Below are 20,911 nucleotides of genomic sequence, written 5' to 3'. Positions count from 1 at the left end.
CCATGTTCTTGGATTGGAAGAATCAACATTGTGAAAATGACTATACTACCCAAAGCAATCTACAGATTCAATGCAATCCCTATCAAATTAGCCATGACATTTTTTACGGAACTAGCACAAAAAATCTTAAAATTTGTATGGAGACACAAAAGACCCTGAATAGCCAAAGCAGTCTTGAGGGAAAAAAACGGAGCTGGAGGAATCAGACTCCCTGACTTCAGACTATACTACAAAGCTACAGTAATCAAGACAATATGGTACTGGCACCAACATAGAAACATAGATCAATGGAACAAGATAGAAAGTCCAGAGATAAACCCACGCACCTATGGTCAACTAATCTATGACAAAGGAGGCAAGGTTATACAATGGAGAAAAGAAAGTCTCTTCAATAAGTGGTGCTGGGAAAACTGGACAGCTACACGTAAAAGACTGTAATTAGAACACTCCTTAACACCATATACAAAAGTAAACTCAAAATGGATTAGAGACCTAAATGTAAGACCAGACACTATAAAACTCTTAGAGGAAAACTTAGGAAGAACACACTTGGACATAAATCACAGCAAGATCTTTTTTGATCCACCTCCTAGAGTAATGGAAATAAAAACAAAAATAAACAAACGGGACCTAATGAAACTTCAAAGCTTTTGCACAGCAAAGGAAACCATAAACAAGACGAAAAGACAACCCTCAGAATGGGAGAAAATATTTGCTAACGAGTCAACAAAGGATTAATCTCCAAAATATATAAACAGCTCATGCAGCTCAATATTAAAAAAACAAACAACCCAATCCAAAAATGGGCAGGACCTAAATAGACATTTCTCCAAAGAAGACAGATGGCCAAGAAGCACATGAAAAGCTACTCAACATCACTATTAGAAAAATGCAAATCAAATCTACAATGAGGTATCACCTCACACCAGTCAGAATGGGCATCAGCAGAAAATCTACAAACAACAAATGCTGGAGAGGGGGTGGAGAAAAGGGGACCCTCTTGCACTGTTGGTGGGAATGTAAATTGATACAGCCACTATGGAGAACAGTATGGAGGTTCCTTAAAAAACTAAAAATAGAACTACCATATGATCCAGCAATCCCCCTACTGGGCATATATCCAGAGAAAACCATAATTCAAGAGGACACATGCACCCCAATGATCATTGCAACACTATTTACAATGGCCAGGTCATGGAAGCAACCTAAATGCCCACTGACAGACGAATGGATAAAGATGTGGTACATATATACAATGGAATATTACTCAGCCATAAAAGCGAACGAAACTGGGTCATTTGTTGAGACATGGATGGATCTAGAGACTGTCATACAGAGTGAAGTAAGTCAGAAAGAGGAAAACAAATATCATATTAACGCATATATGTGGAATCTAGAAAATGGTAGAGATGAACCAGTTTGCAGGGCAGAAATTGAGACACAGACGGAGAGAACAAATATATGGACACCGAGGGGGGGAAGCCACGGGGGGTGGGGATGGTGGTGTGAGGAATTGGGCGATTGGGATTGACATGTGTACACTGATGTGTATAAAATTGATTACTAATAAGAACCTGCTGTATAAAAAAATAAATAAAATAAAATGAAAAAAATGCTAACTGAATTAATAAAGATTATCAAAAAAAAAACTGGAACAATACTGTAAAGACATCAATGTGTGGAATCTGGGCTTAATCAAATATACGGTAGGGAACCTGTACATCATTTTGACTAAAATTATAACATGTAAGTTTAGGAAAAGTAATCTGGCAAGATTAAGTAATCTGGACATGAGGGAGACAGAAAGTGAAATCAGATGGAAGACAACCAAGTAGGTATGAAACTATTATGGGAATGAAAACAGATGTGTAAGAACAAATTACAAAAGCAGACCTGCCTAAAGGTGGCATGTAATACAAAGGATTAACTGGACAAGCACAAGGGAAAAAAATCGACATGAAAATGACAAGAAATAAGTCCACTTAGTAAGAAATAAATTCAGTGAAATAATATAAATGGCAAAACCTGTAAGAGAACTTAGAGATGATTAAAGAAATGACACAGACTTTTGAACATCCATTTCAAGTTAATTAATTCACTTCAAATTAATGTATTGACTACTGAACACCTATTAGGTGTCAAGCACGTATAAGATAGGATGTTGGCTCCTTACTACTCACATTTGTTGTGATTCATGACCAAAATGTTTTTAATTAAAAGAAAATTAAATATGGGTACAATATGAAAATAGGTTTTAGTGGAAAAAAAACAAAAATGAGTTTAAAAATCTATGACACCATAAACATACTACTACTTCAAACATGAGCTAAAGTCAATATCATACACAACTCCACAAACTGGTTAAGAAGACTCTAGAAACTACAAGAGGTAAAAAGTGAACTTGATATACACACTTCATTAATGATAAAAGGGGCCAACAGGCTTCCATGCATCAAGAAATTCATAAACATATTGAGTTACTGGTTTTTACAGGAAGTATACTGTACATACAAATTCTATGGCAAGGCAATCTGACTTATTTTAGGGACAGACAATTCTGCTCTACCTTATTTCAGGGACAGACAATTCTACCATACCACCATACTAAAGATCAGACTAAGCATTTAACATTCCTAAGCTTTTTTAAAAGTCTCTATGAAGAAGAAAAGAACGAAGTTATCCATTAAAAAATATTAACAGTAGTCATCTCTGAAAGGTAAGTTTTTTTTAACCTTCTTTTCCTATCTCTTTCCTACAATAAAGATATTTTTGAATTAAGACAAGCCAAAAAATTTTTTAAGATTTTCCATTTTAAGTATTATGTATTGAATGCTAAGGAACTTCTGACTGTGAATGAGAACTGTTAAAGGATTTTAAGCATTGAATTGACATGCCATGGACAAACCCTTGAAGGAACCCTTGGTACATAAACTTCAAGGGCATTTGAAAACTGCTTCAAGCACATCACTGGATATCATAAACAAGCTTTTACATTACCAAATCTGCATTATTTTGGACAGATTTGCATCCTGAGTTGAAGACATAACTAATCAGATTTAGAGTTAAAAGAAGACAACTAAAAATGGAAGGTCTATCAAATCACAAGCTCCTCCATGACAGATGACTTAGCTATCAAGGGTAGTTTAGCAAAGTGAAAGTTGAGTTAAAGGCAGCATGGAATAGTGGGTTTGGGGTCATAGACCTGGATCTGATTCCCAGCTCCAATACTGAGTGCCTGTCACTAACTCAAGCATGTCATTTAACCTCTGAACTTCATCTATGAAATGACAGCACCTACCCTACATAATTATGGTAGTGATTAATGCTAATCACTAAGCCTGGCAAACAGCAGATGCTCAAATCAGAACTTTGTTACTATTACAATACTCACTCCTACTCAAAGAGCCAATGATTCTATGATTAAAGCAACAGTATGATTTAGATCAGTTTAGCAGGATTAGATAACAGAAATACAAAGTAATACAACTGGAAAACTAGTCTTCCTTATCTGTATACTGACTGGTGATACCTACCAAACTATCCCATACCTTCCCCAAATCAAGATCAGCACGAGTGCTCCACCCAGGCGGCGGAAACAGACAAAGGGAGAGAACACAAGAGCAGAACATGGAAGACAGCAAGACAGGATACAATAAAGAAGATCTGGGCCCCAAACTGGAAATCAATACTGCTGCCCTGACTTCCTTGCCAGCCCAGTGGTCAAGATTCTGTGCTTCCACTGCAGGGCGTGCAGGTTCGATCAGGGAACTAAGTCGGGGAACTAAGATTCCCGCAGGCCACACGGAGTGGCCAAAACAAACAAACAGACAAATACTGCTACCTTTGTCCAGGTAGAGATTTCAACAAAGAAATAAATGTACCAGAAATGTTAGGATTTTTAGTTAAAAGGCTATCTTCCTTACTCACAGGAGATTCAACTAGCTCAAAGCTGGAAACATAATTGGTGTTTAATAAATACCTGTCGACTGATATGTACACATTTTACTTCCTAACCTAAAGCTTTTTATAAGCAGACTAAGTTGGATACTGGGACACTGCTGTAAAAAAGTTCAGGTCATCAAACATTTTTGTGTACCATGTTCCTGAATTAAGAGGTATATTTAATTCCATCACGAGTCCCTGAAAAAGTTACATTTCATGTCCCTTCTACTCATCCATACCTACTTTCAAGCATTTAGAGAAGAAAGAATCCACCCCATTCACAACAAAGACAACCACTGCATACATAAAGAAAAACAAGGAAAAAGCTAGTCAAGTGTGAAGAACACTAGAATGTAACACCATGTAGGCAGGGACTTTGGTCTGTATTGTTCACTGTTATCTCTATAGCATCTAGAACCATAGCCAGCACATAACAGTTGCTCACTAAATAACTGCTGACCGAATAAATTATTCTTCGAAAAAATAATTTCGGACAACCAAAACAATTATTTTCAATGTTGATGGCTTTCTTAAGGCTTAGAGTAGTTCTATTATTTTACCTTTTTCCCAATTACTCTTTTAGAAGAATACTTCAAGATAAAGAAAAGAGGATTGCTCTGAGCCAAAAATAGATAGCCTTGGAAAAAAAACTTTCTATAAAATACTGTTTCAATATAGTTTTATTAGCAGTTATTTCATCAAAATTCACATTTACAGGATCCAAAGGACCATCTTAGAAAATTCTAAAGTATATGTAATTAGATTTTAACAGTAAGATAGAACATATTCTCATAGCACACCCCTTAAAAAGTCAAGAATAATACTGAGAATTAAGTACAGTTCTATCAAGAACTAGAAATGAATTCTGTGTGCATAGTGTCACTTAAAACAAAGTTCCATGTAAGTATAATACACCTATGGATGTGAATTTCAGTGGCAAACATTAACTTCCAAACAACTGACACCAAAGGAATTTCCAATTAAAACACAAGCATGGTGGCTTTCACTCAATGTAGATCTGTGATAATTCTATAAAGAAACCCTGAATCCTTAAGTCCTGTAATAAGATTTTACCCTGTGACACTAATACAAAACACATCAACTCTAATGCACAGATTCTGACGCATCATGATAAAAAGATAACCTTTTTCTATACTAGAAAATGCTGAGTTGTCCAGTGCAGTATAGGCTGGTCATTGCTGATCTACTGAAATTCTACGGCCCCCAGACTGAGCAGTATTGTAGGACTCACAAATATTACATTTCATGCCTAATATATGGAACTGGACTGTAGATTTTCCATTGCAATCATTGCAGAGAATCTGAAAAGAGATGAATTAAAATTAAGTATACCAAACCTTATAGATAGAAAGTGGCACTGTCTGCTCAAAACAATTTCTTGAAAATCATACTGAAGATATGAAAACATACATATGTTAAGTCTAAAGTTTCCATAAATAGAAATACCTTTTATTTGTTCACTAAAAACTCTTAATAAGAGTAGCTTTGAATTTAGAAAATGAAAATGTTGATTTGAGCTAAGAAGTCTTATTTTAAAATAGTTCCCAAATAGTATAAATAGTAGTAGCACAAAAATTAACATAGGCATCATAATCAGATCAACACCTATACTAACTCAAAACAACACACAATTTCATTATTTTTTGTTGACACTTAGAATATTATCTTAGTTAACAAAACAAATTTTTACATACTTATAATATTTTTGCTTATTCTTTAATATACTAAGTTCCTAGCCTTCCATGCCTCAAAAATGAATTAAAGTCCAAAAGAATACTTTCTAAAGTTGAACAAATAAAAAGCTTTTGGCTCATCCCTAAAATGACAATAAGATGCCACTTAGGAATTAATCTCTTCTAGTACTGAGATCCTGAAAAATAAAAAAGGTGTTAACCTGAAAAAAGATCAATAAATTACTATGTGAGAAAAGCATTAGCTTTAGAAGAGCCACACCATAATAAGTAGAAAACATCCAAATTTTCTCTAAATTGTAATTTGGAAAGTAATTCTTTTAAGAATATGATCTAAATGTAGAAAGTAGATTACTCATTGCCTAGAGCTAGAGGATTAAGGAATGACTGCTAATGGCTATGGGGTTTTCCTTTTGGGGTGATGAAAATATTCTAAAATTGATGGTGGTTATGTTTGCACAACTCCAAGAATACACTAAAAAGCACTGAACTGGATATTTTAAATGGATGAGTTGTATGATATGTGAATTATATCTCAATAAGGCTGTTATTTTAAAAAATGATCTAAATAGGACATAGCACACTACATCCTCTATTAAAACATGACACAACTATCAGTATTACAAAAGTGATCTTTCATTGATGTTACTAACAATTCAATTATCCACATGAATTATGAAATGCACCAGTGTGAATAAAACCGAAAATAATTTTTATCTGGCTTTGTTAAGTGGTTTTTATCTTCTTGTGTAGAAGTATTTGAAATGAAGATGTTTTGAAAATTCATGTCAAAAAATTATTAAAGCACCAGAAAGCTATCTACTTTCCAATTCTAGCCTGTAACTGAATGTACTATGCTGAGACTAGATAGCAGCACATCTCAATTAATGGAGAAAAGATGATCATTCTCCACAAGGCAAAAGGCACAGAAATACCTCTTATATTTTAGATTACAGGCTAAGACCAAATAAAGTCTTAGACTAAAAAGGGTAATAAACATTAAAAACCAAGAAGTAATCTTTAAAAAAAAAATCAGTAAACATGTTTGCCTGAAATAAAATTTAAAATAATTAAAATTAAAACATAACTAAAATAAAACATCAAACCAGTAATCCACCTCTACTCAGTTACATTACCAACTGACTCTGTTAAGTAATATGTATATTATTCAGAATAAAGTTTTTGCCTGCCATCTAGTGTTGGGAAGAATTTCACAAAGATATTCTTGGATTTTTTTTTCCTGGTCTTTTGAGTTCAGAGTAACTAAAATTTAAAGATTATTCTGTCCTTCCCATTAATCATCACATTGGCATCTACGCCCAAATAGTATTTTTTAGACAGATCTGAGCAAAAGGGCAAAAATAAACAAGAACATCAACAAGGAACCTGAAAAGTTTTTTTAAGCATTGATTCTACTCACATCCACAGTCATGTTCTGATATTCTGATGGCATAGGAGTCTGTGCTACCTCATCATCCAGCTGTCTCCAGTACCTAGTCATATCTAAAGCAGAGTGCATACATAATGGACATCTGTAGCCTCTAGGAGAGATAAAAGTTATTTCCCAAACATTAAATGGGGAGTATATCAACTCAGGTATACAAGAAGATGCATGCTAACTGGTACATAAACCATCCAAGATAGGTATTATTTTATATTTCAAGATCATCTTACAAATCTGGAAACTTTCATAATATAAAAGTTTTCAATTAAATCCTGTGTCATAGGGTATTTTTTAAACCTACTTCTTTTTCCTCAGTTCTCTAAAATGAAGAGGAATTACTCAATATTCTCTGTAGAATATACTCAATATATTTTAAAAACCAATTAAACTGCTTTTTAGCTAAACAGCCTCAATTTCTTAATCTATTCAAGCAAAGGAGATTGTATTCCTTAAAACTTATTCAGATCATATTATTTCCTTTCTAAAAATTCTGAAAAAGTTCCCTTCTATCTGGCTCTTAAAGTTTCTACTCATTAGTTTGCAAGACCAAAATACATTTACACAGTCTCCTCTTTCCTAACTATTTGCATCCCACTTTAGCATCCTTTCCCCACAACAAAATCAGCATTAGATAAATCTTGTTATCAGCTTTTTTTAGCAGGTCATTATACTGAGCCAATAAAACAACTAAGAATTTTGAGCAACATGCCTCAGCATTTTTATTTTTTCCAACGCTATGACTGCCTCTGGCAGAGACTGAGCTCCCCAATAAGTATAGCCAGAAAATGAGAGTTATCTGTCTCAAGTTGCGGGATGAGATAAGGCATAGCAGAAACATGAGGACAAAGGTATATTCCTATGCCCCCACCATGCTTTTTGCTCAATTTAACACTACCCATCTACCCAACCCATCTCGAGAGAAATATCTACCATGTCCAATATGGTGCAAGTAACTGCAAGGTTTGCCCATTTCCCCCTCCCCTCAAAAAAACAAAAAAAAAGGAAAGAAAAGAAAAGAAAACAGAGGTCTTACAATTACAGTTTTTTAAATCCCATGAAACACTCACTCTTTCAACATTTCTTCATAACACGTTCTGAAAAATATAACATTATTTTAATAAAGCAAAAAGTACCTCCACTATTTCCAAACATTTTTTAGGAAAAAAAACAAAGTTACTTTACCTGTGTAAAAGGTGTCCACATGGCAAGACATGAGCAACAATACGGGATGTGTGAATGTCCTGTAAAAGAAAATAAATGTTAGTGCTTAATTACATGAAGACAGTATAAATACCCAGTATTTTAAATTCAAGAGGGGATATCTCCAAAACAAAAAATATTTTAAGCTTACCTCCAAACATATTGGACAATTCTGCCGGGAAACATTTTCAATACACTGTTTAAAAGCAAAACTAAAATTATCAAAGCTTAACTAGATGGAAATGATATAACCATAGTATTAATAATAAAAACTAAGGAAACAATACCAACTTATTAAAGATAATAATGAACATTAATACACATTTCTTATATGTCAGACAAAAATTGAAGTTAACTCTCACAACTATGGCTTTGCACGTTACCTGAAACAATGAAATTGCTTAATATGTCTTAATTATTCAAATTATCTCCATTTTTTAAATAAATAATAACAGTTCATATTATAGAGATTGTACTACATGCCATATGCCAAGTTCATTACCTGTATTACCTCAATTAATTCCCACAACACTAAATGAAACAGGTACAATTATTACCCCATTTTACAGATGATGTATTTGAGGCCTAGAGAAGCTAAAGAACTCCCAAAATTATACGGTAGCAAGAGGTGGAAATATATTTGAGCTCCAACACGGTGCCCACAAGGCCTGAGTTCTTAACTGGACAAGACAGTGTCTGATTAGGTGTGAGGAGGTAAGAGAAAAAGCACCAAGCCATGGATGATGCCCAGGTTTTTTAACTAAGCACCTGATACGACCACTTACTAATATAAACAATAAAAAATAACTGAGAAACAAAATAAAAATACCACAAGAGAAAATGAGTATACAGTTTTCTAAAGACAACACAGCAAGCATATCTTGCTATCACCCTAAACTCAAGATGGTAAAACCAAACCCAATCTTTCATCTCCTACAAATTCACAATCTATTAATCAAGTACTTTAAGCCAGCACTAAAAACCTTGGGTGTCATCTTTATTCAGCCCCATTGTTTCTCCCTTATACTCATCACAATATCCCCTATGTTCATTATTCATCTCACCACCTCAGTATTTTAGACCAGTTATTCTCTAGTATCTATTTTTAAAACACCCTCGTTAGTCTCTCCATTCTCTAAATTCCTGGATAGAAACAGTACTATAAATGATAGTTTATTAGATTTTCTCCTAAGTAATGAAAAATAATTTTTAACAGGCCTAGGATCATGACATAAAATTTCTACATCCAAATGAAAAATATTTGTCTAATTATGAAAGGAATACTGAATTTTCTTGGAATGCTGTGTTAACAAAAGTTTACACTGCTCTGTATTTCTCCTGTACCACACTTTTTAAAAGCTATTCTTAAAACCAATATCAATGATAAGAATCCATAAGCCAATTTAGAAGTTGTCTACATTATACTAATAACTGATGGAAGTATTCTTATAGATCAGATATTCTAAGGTGTATACTTTAGAATATCTACTTAATACTGCTGAAAGATAAAAAGCGACATGACTGTACTCGGTAATATCTGAAAATGAGCATGCTTTTAAACAAATTAGGATTTGAGCTGTTTTCAAAAACACTGTAATACTTTTTAAATCATGCAAACTGAATTATATACCTTGTGCTTTCCTTGGAGATTTATTGTGAGGCATAAGTTACATTTCAGACAGTGGAAAAAATCTTCCTTTGGACCAATCCTAAAAAAAGTATGAAAAACAAACACGTTTTTTACTACAGTGATAATCTGTTCATCATATATGAGTTTAGTTTCACTGCAAAAAAAGTTCAAACCACACTGAATAAATGAGGTAAACCCCTACCTCCCCAACAGCGTTCCCCAAATGTAAAAGCACTATAAGCAGAATGGTACCTACCCTTCCATGTCTTTTTTTCCTATAAAATTGCCCATATATATATACAGACACACACACTTTGGGTTTTGTTTTTTACATAGATGGATTCTTTCTATATATCCTGTTCTGCAACTTTCTGAAGAAAACAATTATTTCCTGAAGAGTATTCTATGTATGAATACATAGAACCACTTTATTCCTCTCCACAGTTTCATAATATTACATGGTATGGATAGATCATAATTTTTTAAATATTCTTCTATTGATATAATTTACTATCTTTAGTTAATACAATGATACAGTAAATATCTGTATACAGACATCACTCAACCTACATGTTGATGACTTTTTGTAAGATTCCTAAAAGTGAAACTATGGGGTCAGAGGGCATTGCATCATCAGTTCTGATGCTGCCAAACTGACCTCCAAAGACAGTACAGTTTATACTCCCACCAACAATGTGTGACAGCACCCATGTTCCCCACAACCTAGCCAACGCTGGTTACCTATATGACAGACGAATTTGAAAAGTCTTTTTAATTTGCATTTCTCAAATGATGAGACAGGGAGCATATTTTAATGTTTATGAACCATTTGGATTTCTCCCATGGATTGCCTGTTCATGTGCTTGGTTCATTTTTCTACTAGGGTATTTGTCTTTCATCAATTTAAAAGAGGTCTTTTTGGGACTCCCATGGTGGTCCAGTGGTTAAGGCTCCATGCTCCCAATGCAGGGGGACCAGGTTCGATCCCTGGTCAGGGAACTAGATCCCGCATGACACAACAAAGATCCCACACGCGGCAACAAAGATCCTGTGTGCCGCAACTAAGGCCCAGCACAGCAAATACATAAATATTTTTTTAAAAGCTCTTTTTTTTAACTGAAGTATATACTTGATTTACAATATTATATTAGTTTCAAATATACAGCATAGTGATTCAATATTTTCATAGAGGACTTCCCTGGTGGCACAGTGGTTGAGAATCTGCCAGCCAACGCAGGGGACACGGGTTGGATCCCTGGTCCGGGAAGATCCCACATGCTGTGGAGCAACTAAGCACGTGCGCCACAACTACTGAGCCTGAGCTCTAGAGCTTGCAAGCCACAACTACTGAGTCCGCATGCTGCAAGTACTGAAGCCTGCACACCTAGAGCCCATGCTCCGCAACAAGAGAAGCCACCGCAATGAGAAGCCCGTGCACCGCAGCGAAGAGTAGCCCCCGCTCACTGCAACTAGAGAAAGCCCGTGTGCAGCAACGAAGACCCAAAGCAGCCAAAAATAAATTAAAATTTAAAAAAACATTTCATAGATTATACTCCATTTAAAGTTATTACAGGGCTTCCCCGGTGGCGCAGTGGTTGAGAGTCTGCCTGCCAATGCAGGGGACACAGGTTCGTGCCCCGGTCCAGGAAGATCCCACATGCCGCGGAGTGGGCCCGTGAGCCATGGCCGCTGAGCCTGCACGTCCGGAGCCTGTGCTCCACAACGGGAGAGGCCACAACAGTGAGAGGCCCGCATACCGCAAAAAGAAAAAAAAAAGTTATTACAAAATAATGGCTATTATTTCCCTGTGCTGTACAATATATCCTTGTTCCTTATCTATTTTATACATAGCAGTTTGCATCTCTTAATCCCTTACCCCTGTATCTTGCCCCTCCCTCCCCTCTCTCTTCCCACTGGTATCCACTAGTTTGTTTTCTATATCTGTGAGTCTGTTTCTGTCTTGTTATATACATTCATTGTTTTTTTTTTTTTTAGATTCTACATATAAGTGATAACATACAGCATTTGTCTTTGTCTGGCTTTTCACTAAGCATAATACTCTTTAGGTCCACCCATGGCATTGCAAATGGCAGAATTTCATTCTTTTTCTGTGGCTGAGTAATATTCCTCTGTGTGTGTGTGTGTGTGTGTGTGTGTGTGTAAGTGATACTGTTATGAACAGTACCACTTGGGGTGCATGTACCTTTTCAAATTAGTGTTTTCATTTTTTTCGAATATGTACCCAAGAGTGGAATTGCATATAGTATCATATGGTAGTTCTACTTTTAGTTTTTTTGAGGAACATTATTTAAAGGAGCTCTTCACATATCTTGGGTATTAATCGTTTTGACTTGCATGTTACAATTATTTTTCTGGTATGTCATCTTTTGTCATACAGTCATTTTAATTCTTATGTAATAAAAAGACATATTCCCCTTTATGCCTTATGCTTCTGCCTCTGGTCTTGAAAAGACTTTTGAAACCTATAGGTCATGAACATATTCCTCTATATACTTCTGATACTATGGCTTATAATTTTTATATTTTTCTTTCATCCATTTGAAATGTATTAGGTATGGTAAAGGTGAGATTGCTAGTTGTCCCCAAATTTCTCTTATACCTCTTCTTGCACAACAACAGAACATTTAGCTAGGCACAGGGCTGTCCAGAATAAAAACTATTTTCTAACTTCTCTGAAGGTATGAACAGAAGAGACAAATGAAAATTCTGTCTCATGCCCTTAGGAGAAAAGGGTATACCTTCCCTTCACCTATTTCCCCCTTTCCACTGACCAGAATATGGACTCTTCTAAACTATGTAGGCAAGAAAATATCTTATGGATGGCAAAAAAATAAGAGGAACCTGGACTTCTGTTTAATTAACTACATGGTTCAGACTTTTCCATAAGAAACATAAATGTCTATCTTTTTTGAAGCACTTGTTATTCAGAGTTTCTGTCACAACATGCTAAAACCATATTCTAATGAATGCACAGTTTTAGTAATCAATTTTTTGTTCCCAAATGGATAATCAATTTTCCTAATGCCCTTTCCCCTGATCTGAAATGCCACTTTTGTTATAAATTCATATGTATAAATATGTGAATGTACACACACACACTCACAAACACACTGTTCTTCCCTTTATCTATTTGTCTATTCCTGTACAAAGAACACACCATTTGAATTACTCTAACTTTATCATGTTTTGATTATGTGGAAAGGCACCCCCTCCTTGTTATTCTTCCTTTTCAAAATCTGCTTAGCTATGTGAATTTTCTCTTCCAGGTGAAATTTAGAATCAGCCTGTCAAATTCCACAGGTAAAACCCTGCAGGGAGGCTTCCACTACTGCCCAAGACAGAATAAGAGAGACTGGATCTACCCTCCTGCCTAAAACAACCACTACAAAACCCAAACAAAATATATGAAACAAGTTTCACTGAACATCAGGCAATGAAGGACAGTGATCTGTGAGATACAGGAAGCAAATTAAGTGAGCCCTACAATTGCCCCAGTTTACTGCTTAGAGCACCTCCAGGCCAAACAAGTTGAAGGAAGTAAGGCAGAGTCAAAAAGACTTCCTGACTGAGAAGATGGCTGGAGTTCACAGGACAGAGTACCAGAGAGGACAGAGCTGCACAGGGGAGCCCCCTCAGGTATTTAGCAGGATACACATCAGTGCGTGCATGTGAGGAAACTACCCAAGGCCAGAGAGAGAACCATCCGAGAGAACTAGAAGGAACAGTGCTCAGCATTCAGACATGGCCAGGATCAGTGCTTACTCCCATCAGCCGGATTGGAAAACCTTAGAACTCATGGGATACTGGGCAGAGTACTCAGGAAGGTACTGAGTAATACCTCAGTAGTGAGGAATAATTATTCCTAGAATAAGCACACCTCCAGATCCATCTAACAAATTATAAAAGCAAGTCCCAGAAGTACCAAACTGTTTCCAAGTAACTTAACTGCATCTCAAAATAAAGCTCACGAAGATTTGTAGGAATATGAAAATATCCCAACAAGGTAAAAATCACAATGTCTGGTATCCAACAATGATCAGTGACACAAAGCAGCAGGAAAACCCAACCAAAAAAGAATAATCCATCAATCAGAATCAATCCAGAACTGACACAGATGTTAGAATTAGCAGAGAACATTAAACCAATTATTACTATATTACTATAGTAATATATTACTATATTCCATACGTTCAAATAGTATAGACATGAAAGATATAAAAAAGACCCAAATCAAACTTCTAGAGTTAAAAACTAGAAAAGGTTGTTTGCTTATGATTGGTACATCTTTTGGTATGTTTGTTATCCTTCCTTAAAAACAACTACATAAAAGAAAAGAAAGCGATTTAAAATTCTCCAGTGGGATCAAGGAGAAAGGATTAACAGAGAATACTTAAGAGCTCCAGCAGTATTGGTAACATTCTATTTCTTAAAATGAGTGGCTTGTTGTATTAGTATACTTTAAAACATACACATGTTACATATATGCTTATGTATACATCTAACACTTCAGGATTTTTAGAAAGAAAAAAAGTCCTATATACCAACATGTCAATAGTACCTTGTCAGTGGGTGATTGGATTTCAGGCTGTTTTATCAATACTTTCATTCTTTCTACTTTTCTGTATTTTCCAATTTTTAAGTCTGTAGTGATTTTATCAAAACTTCTGACAACTTTTTAAAAATTAATCTTCAAAAAGGAAAAAAATCTACCCTAATTTTTTACCTTCGTTGCCCACAAAACACTTCATATAAAAGCATATTTTCTACCCCAAAGTTAAAATTTAAATAGGCACACAATTGTTGATGGCCTAGTTAAATGACGAAGGCATGAAGAAACTTTTTAGAATAATGGAAATTTTTTTTATCTTGATTTGTGTTGGTAGTAACGCAGTATATATATTTGTCAAAAGTTACTGAACTGGATACTTAAACTGAATGTATTTTATAAGATGTATCAATAATTATATTCCAACTAAGTTTATTTTAAAAACTACTATTCCTCAGATATATCAAAAGCAATTAGAAAAGAATGCATACAGTACCTACAAATTCCACAGTTTTCACAATGATACTGTTTCTTGTCTTTGTCAAACAGATGGCACAAACTGCAATAATATTCTCCAAACAATGTGCTACATTCTTCACAAGTCTGTTGTGCCTAAAAAAAAAAAAAAAAACACATGTAACTAAAAAATTAGAGTTTACCAAAACATTTTGAATTACTATTTAAATATCCAGAATTTTTATTAATGTACGTGCAGTTTTATCTTTACAAGTTTTTATATACTGAAATCCAAGATAACGCTTACTTTAAGAGCTAAAGAAGCCATACTGGCAATACTCTTGATTAAAATTTTAAAATCACCTTAGGATAATTTTTTTAAAAAGAAAGAAAGTAGAAATTTGTGATAAAATCTTACACGTTGGATTTTTTCACAGTTTATGCACTGCACTTCCTTTACTTTAAAGCGATCTAGCAGATGATCTTCATTGTTATCATGACACAACCGGCAAGAATAAAGCTTGTCACAGCATGGTGCCTAATCCCCAAGGGAGAAAAACAGTTATAAGAAGCAAGAATAGACAAGTTTGCAATGCAAAAAGAAATTTCCTTCCTCCTCCTCCTTGGAACAAGGTCAAAAGATTACAACCAATAGATCATTTGGTAAACTGACACTGAACATGACATTTCACTGTTTTTCCTTCAACATCTAAATTTCTGTATCAAGCTGAACACAACCTTGTAGTTAAAGACAGAAGAACTGTGAAGGATGCAATTCCCTAGATTGCAAAACTAATCCCACAACACCCTAAACTCATTCTCAGCCTAAATGGCAGGCAGGCAATTTCTACCTAGACATTCCAGATAAATTCATTTACCAACTTCAAACCCGAAGCATTAAATACTATAAAGATTATATTTTAGTCCTCTTAAGTTTACTAACCATCAACTATGTATCTGATACTTTAGAAGATGCAATAAACGTAAAAAACAGTCCTTGTTTTCAAGAGCAGCAAAGACTGCCAGTTGTCCAACAAAATCTACTGTCTCCTTCTTCCCGGGCACATGACTGCCCAGCTATACTACAGTTTCCCTGCTGTTACCTGTGACCAAATGACTAAGTTCTTACAAACAGAATACACACGGAAGAAATCAGTGCCACTCCTGGGCCTGCGTATTAAGAAACAGGGCATGCCTCTTCCTCCATAGCAAAATAATACAATGGAAAAAACTTGTCCCTAGGATGATCATGTGAAACAGAGCCTCATTACCAAACTGCATCATTCACCTTGAATTGTTAGGTGAGAAGAAATAAACTCTTTATTCTTTAACTCACATTACTACTGGGTCTTTTTGCAGACCTTACCCTAACCAGTACATGGAGAAGTCTGCAGGCCAGTAAGCTAACCTGATACTTTGCAGTACACTGTGACCTTTCAGATCCTCTCATTTCTGAAGACTTCCTATGCCATGACTTCCCGTAACATAGCTCATTCCTTTCTTATTTTAACACTCAACTGGCTCCTCTTCTTTCCAATATTACTCTTGTCCTAAATCTTAGTTAACTGCACATCCAACAGTGATAATCCCTCCAATACCCTGAACTCTCAGTTCCCTTTCTCACTTCCAATGGCCTTGTCCTCCAACCCTCCTCAGCCACATATTCTCAGTCATGCCGCAAAACAGTGGTTCTCAAATATTTTGGTCTCAACCCCTTTACATATAGTCTTAAAAATTATGGAGGGGCTTCCCTGGTGGCGCAGTGGTTGAGAGTCCGCCTGCCAATGCAGGGGATATGGGTTCGTGCCCCGGTCCGGGAAGATCCCACATGCCGCGGAGCGGCTGGGCCCGTGAGCCATGGCCGCTGAGCCTGCGCGTCCGGAGCCTGTGCTCTGCAATGGGAGAGGCCACAACAGTGAGAGGCCCACGTACCACAAAAAAAAAAAAAAAAAAATTATGGAGGATCCCAAAGAGCTTTTGTTTCTGTGAAATTATTATCTATTGACACCTACCATATTATAAATTAAAACTTACAGGTTTTTAAAATATTACTTATTTTTAAAATAATAGCAACAAATGAATTACATGTTAACATAAATAACATATTGTAATGAAAAACAGCTATATTTCCCCCCCAAATAGGTAGATTCTCATATGTGCTTCTGTATCCACTCAGTTTTGGCTGAAGTATATGAAGAAATTTTGGGCTCACACAAATATGTAGTTGGAAAAGGGAGGGGTATTTTAATAACCTTCTTAGAAAATTATGGATATTCTTCTGATACTACACCAAAACTCAACAAATCTTAAGAACAGGTAGTTGCAACATGAAATCTGAAACTAATCAGTGAACTTTTCTCCCTTCCATTGATCTATCTTGCATTGTGAATGGACCTTTTATCCACCCACTGGTCATTTGGAAAATATCAGTTCACTGAATTATGTAGCTCTCCCCAGTGTTCCCACATTTGACATGCAATATCAAAAAATCACATTTGTTAACATCACTAACCATCTTATCAGAAAACTAAGTATTGTGAAGCTTTCAAGCTCAAAGAAGCTAACACAGGTTTTCCAAAACTCTAATTTTTACATGAAAGCTTGAATTTTATCACTGCTGATTGTTTTCCTTGCAATGACAGTCTCACTTCCCTCCTAGTCGAGAAAATGTCCAGCAAATACTCAAGTCTGATAATCATAGTTCAAGTAAAAAAATGTCCCATTAAAAAAGAAACTCATTCAGTTCATAATCCAATTGCACAGAGCTTTTCCTCATAACAAGCACCTAATATAAGTTTGCAAAAGTGCCTGATGAAAACATCCCATTTCAAACATACAAAAAGACATGTATTCAATGGTTGGTATTTTATACAATTAATAATTTTACTGCTTTAATTCTATCAATAACATTATTAAGTGAAACTGGCTTTTTTTTTTTTTTAAACTATAGGTTTAGTACAGTTCAGTGCCACTGCCTTGATTCATGTTAAGGTGCTAGCAGTTTTAGTCATTAGTTTCACACATGCTAAAAAAGACAATAATGTCTTAGCAGTACAAAGTAGCCTTCTAATGGGCCTCAGGAATTCCCAGGGGTCCAATCACCCACACTTTAAGAACCACTGCTTAGAACAAGAACTGAATCCTGTTTGTATCTTAATTTCAAGCATTAAATTCTCTAACCACTACCTCCTCCTTTTCCAACTAATTCCGCTTCTTCCCTTGCACACACCCTAGTTCCTTCCTTCTCTATTTACATACTCACCTACCCAGAACCCCAACTCTGGTTAAATCCAATTCTCTCCAAGCAAAAGCACCACCACAGTGGCTGTTCTCACGTTTAAGTCATAACCCCTAATAAAAAGTGGGCTCTTACTACCATGTTTCCCTAGTCAATTCCTTCATTCTTCCACCGTCTAGGACTGAACACCTAGATGATTATTTCAGATCTTCTCCTCTCTCTTCAAACCTCAAAAACCTCTTCTTCCCCTATGAAAACAGAAATAATCAAAAGAGAACATTCTCCCACAAACTCTGTCAACCTACTTGCAAATGTACCTCACACTGTCTGTCCTTCTGTTACAGCCTACAGCCCATGTTTTTATCTAAGGCCAACTCCTCTCCTTGTACACTGGATCCCATCTTCAGTTTGGCTACTCAAAGACAGGGCTCCTACAGTTTCCCCCTCCCTCCTGCATGATAAATGTTCTCATTTTGGGGGGTCACTTCAAAGAATATACATACATGCTGCAACACCTCCCATCCTTCCCTCCCATGGGAAAAAATAAAATCCCATGATCCCACATCTCCCAACAACCACAGCCTCAATTTTTTTTTCTCTCTTTTACAGCACAACTCCAACAATTGTCTACAAAGGCTATGTCCATTTCCACTAATCCCATTCTCTCTTGAATCCACTCCAATCACACTCTGTCCCAACCTCTCCACAGAAACTTTTCTCGTCAAGATCACCAGTGACCTCCTCCTTGCCAAATTTAAAGGCAAACAGCAGCTTTTAATTTAGCTGATTACTTCCTCCTTAAAGCTCTTCACTTGGTCTCTGGTATTTAAGGGAAGGGAGGCGGAGGGCAAAGAAGCATTTGATACTCAGGGTCAACTACCTGAGTGCTATGAAACACAGAGGTATTTGTGTGATTTCTTGGGCGGAGAGGAGAGGAGGACGAGGATGTTGAATTCAGTTTTAGACCTGAAGTTTCAAACTCTAACACGTCTCGATGGAAATGGAATCATACGGATAGCACTCACTCTCCTTAAACAACACCTGGTGAATGACCACCTTTGAAACAGCTTTATCCAGTGCAGTGGAGGAATGGTCACCAAACCACCGCCTACAAAAAAGGCTTTAGGTTATCCTTACAGGCCTCATACTTTTTTATGAAACAGGAACTTCTATCACCCATATTTTATATGTGGGGCATTAACCAGTAGTTTTCTCAAAAGTACTGAGTTATCGGGCTTCCCTCGTGGCGCAGTGGTTGAGCGTCCGCCTGCCAATGCAGGGGACACGGGTTCGTGCCCCGGTCCGGGAAGATTCCCACATGCCGCGGAGCGGCTGGGCCCGTGAGCCATGGCCGCTGAGCCTGCGCGTCCGGAGCCTGTTTTCCACAACGGGAGAGGCCACAACAGTGAGAGGCCCGCGTACCGCAAAAAAAAAAAAAAAAAAAAAAGTACTGAGTTAGCAAAGAGCAGAGCTAAAATTTGGGGGGTAGGGTTGTGGGACTCCAAAGCTCAAGCTTTCTAAGCAAAATCTTTAAACCGCTTCTTGCAAGAAAAATTAATGAACTTTAATTGGATGGATGCGAATTTTTAAAATTCGACTAGGAATTTTTCTCAAACAGCTCAAGTAACAGTATATGCATACTAGCCACTCTCCTACACATAATTCCCTAATTAGTGGCAATTACATGACTGTCTTCCTATTACACATACGTTTCCTCCTTGGCAGGCTTAGGCATACTCACTGACTCTAAAACGAAGCTGGCAAGCTGTAAAACTTACTTACGACAGGAGATGAAATCGTATTCTGATTCTACACCTGCTTACCCCTCTTGGCTTATTTCATCACACACCTGAAAGTGATCCTGGAGAAAAGCCGGCACAGGCCTGAGGCTGCCTCAGTCTACTTCCAGCAGCGAAAGACTAAATAAACGAACCTACTGATAAACTAACCAATGTGCAAGGCCAGGCTCTTCCCAAGCAAGACAAGCTTTGCTCGCAAAGCACAACACACAAGAGAATAAGTGGGGCCTGTGGTCGCCTTGCCAAAAACGTTCTCTACAGCAGGAACCCAGTGAGAGGGGAAGGTATCCTGACAACAGCTTAACCTCAAACTTGAGCCCAAAAGCCTAAAACCGCCCTGCCTGCCCACCCCGCCCTCAGCCCAGCCCGGCGGAAGCTCGTAGGGGAAGAACCCACTGAAATCCTCACCTTCAGGAGACATCCTCTGTCATAGTGTTCGCAGCCCCGCCGCACTTGCGCTTGCCCGCGGGCGCCGTCTTCCCGCGCCGAGGCCGCCATCTCCTCCACCTCCCCTCAAATTCCACGGACCCTTCCCCCAGGACGAAAGCTACGCCCTGAGGAGCATAGCAGCTCTACCCTACACCCTCCCGAGTACAGATCCCACCGGAGCCAAGATGGCGGCTAGGCACGTGACCCGGGGCAGTCGGACTTCCGGTTCCCGAGCTGACGAGACGGAAGCGAGGGAAAGCGCAATCTCTGTTGTCTGCATTAGTCTCTGTGTTCGCCTCTAAAAGCAATGACTCTTAGGTTGCCTCCCCTTTTCCCCCCTTAGCTACCCGCCCACACCCTGGGCGTGGTTCGGGGCGAGGAGGAAGGCCCCAGAGGAAGGGCCGCTTTCCGGCCGCATCCGCACCTGTGACAGGGCGGCCCCTCCCTCTCCCGGCGGCGGCCGGAGCCTCGAGAAAGGGGCGGAGCTCGGCCCG

The 20,911-nt window shown here is 37.3% G+C and overlaps 1 protein-coding gene across 4 annotated transcripts; it reads right to left on the bottom strand.

Annotated features, from left to right (window-relative positions):
- Positions 1 to 4,604: 4,604 nt before the first annotated feature.
- On the bottom strand, positions 4,605 to 20,486 carry RCHY1 (ring finger and CHY zinc finger domain containing 1; the record flags this gene model as incomplete). 4 transcript variants are annotated; one of them, XM_079713201.1, is made up of 9 exons in its annotated part: positions 4,605 to 5,264; positions 7,075 to 7,195; positions 8,166 to 8,192; positions 8,281 to 8,339; positions 8,450 to 8,494; positions 9,929 to 10,007; positions 14,992 to 15,107; positions 15,370 to 15,489; positions 20,397 to 20,486. In XM_079713201.1, the coding sequence occupies 9 exons, from the start codon at positions 20,484 to 20,486 to the stop codon at positions 5,136 to 5,138; spliced, it is 786 nt and encodes a 261-aa protein (XP_079569327.1). In that variant the 3' UTR covers positions 4,605 to 5,135. The 4 variants fall into 4 exon arrangements, with proteins under 4 accessions (XP_079569327.1, XP_079569328.1, XP_079569329.1 ...); XM_079713202.1 differs by lacking the exon at positions 8,166 to 8,192; XM_079713203.1 differs by lacking the exon at positions 15,370 to 15,489.
- Positions 20,487 to 20,911: the final 425 nt, after the last annotated feature.

The sequence above is a fragment of the Hyperoodon ampullatus genome, assembly GCF_949752795.1.
Source record: "Hyperoodon ampullatus genome assembly, chromosome: 1".
NCBI lineage: Eukaryota > Metazoa > Chordata > Mammalia > Artiodactyla > Ziphiidae > Hyperoodon > Hyperoodon ampullatus.
The sequence above is the reverse complement of the archived record's forward strand: the minus strand, read 5'-3'. Positions and strand labels throughout refer to the sequence as shown.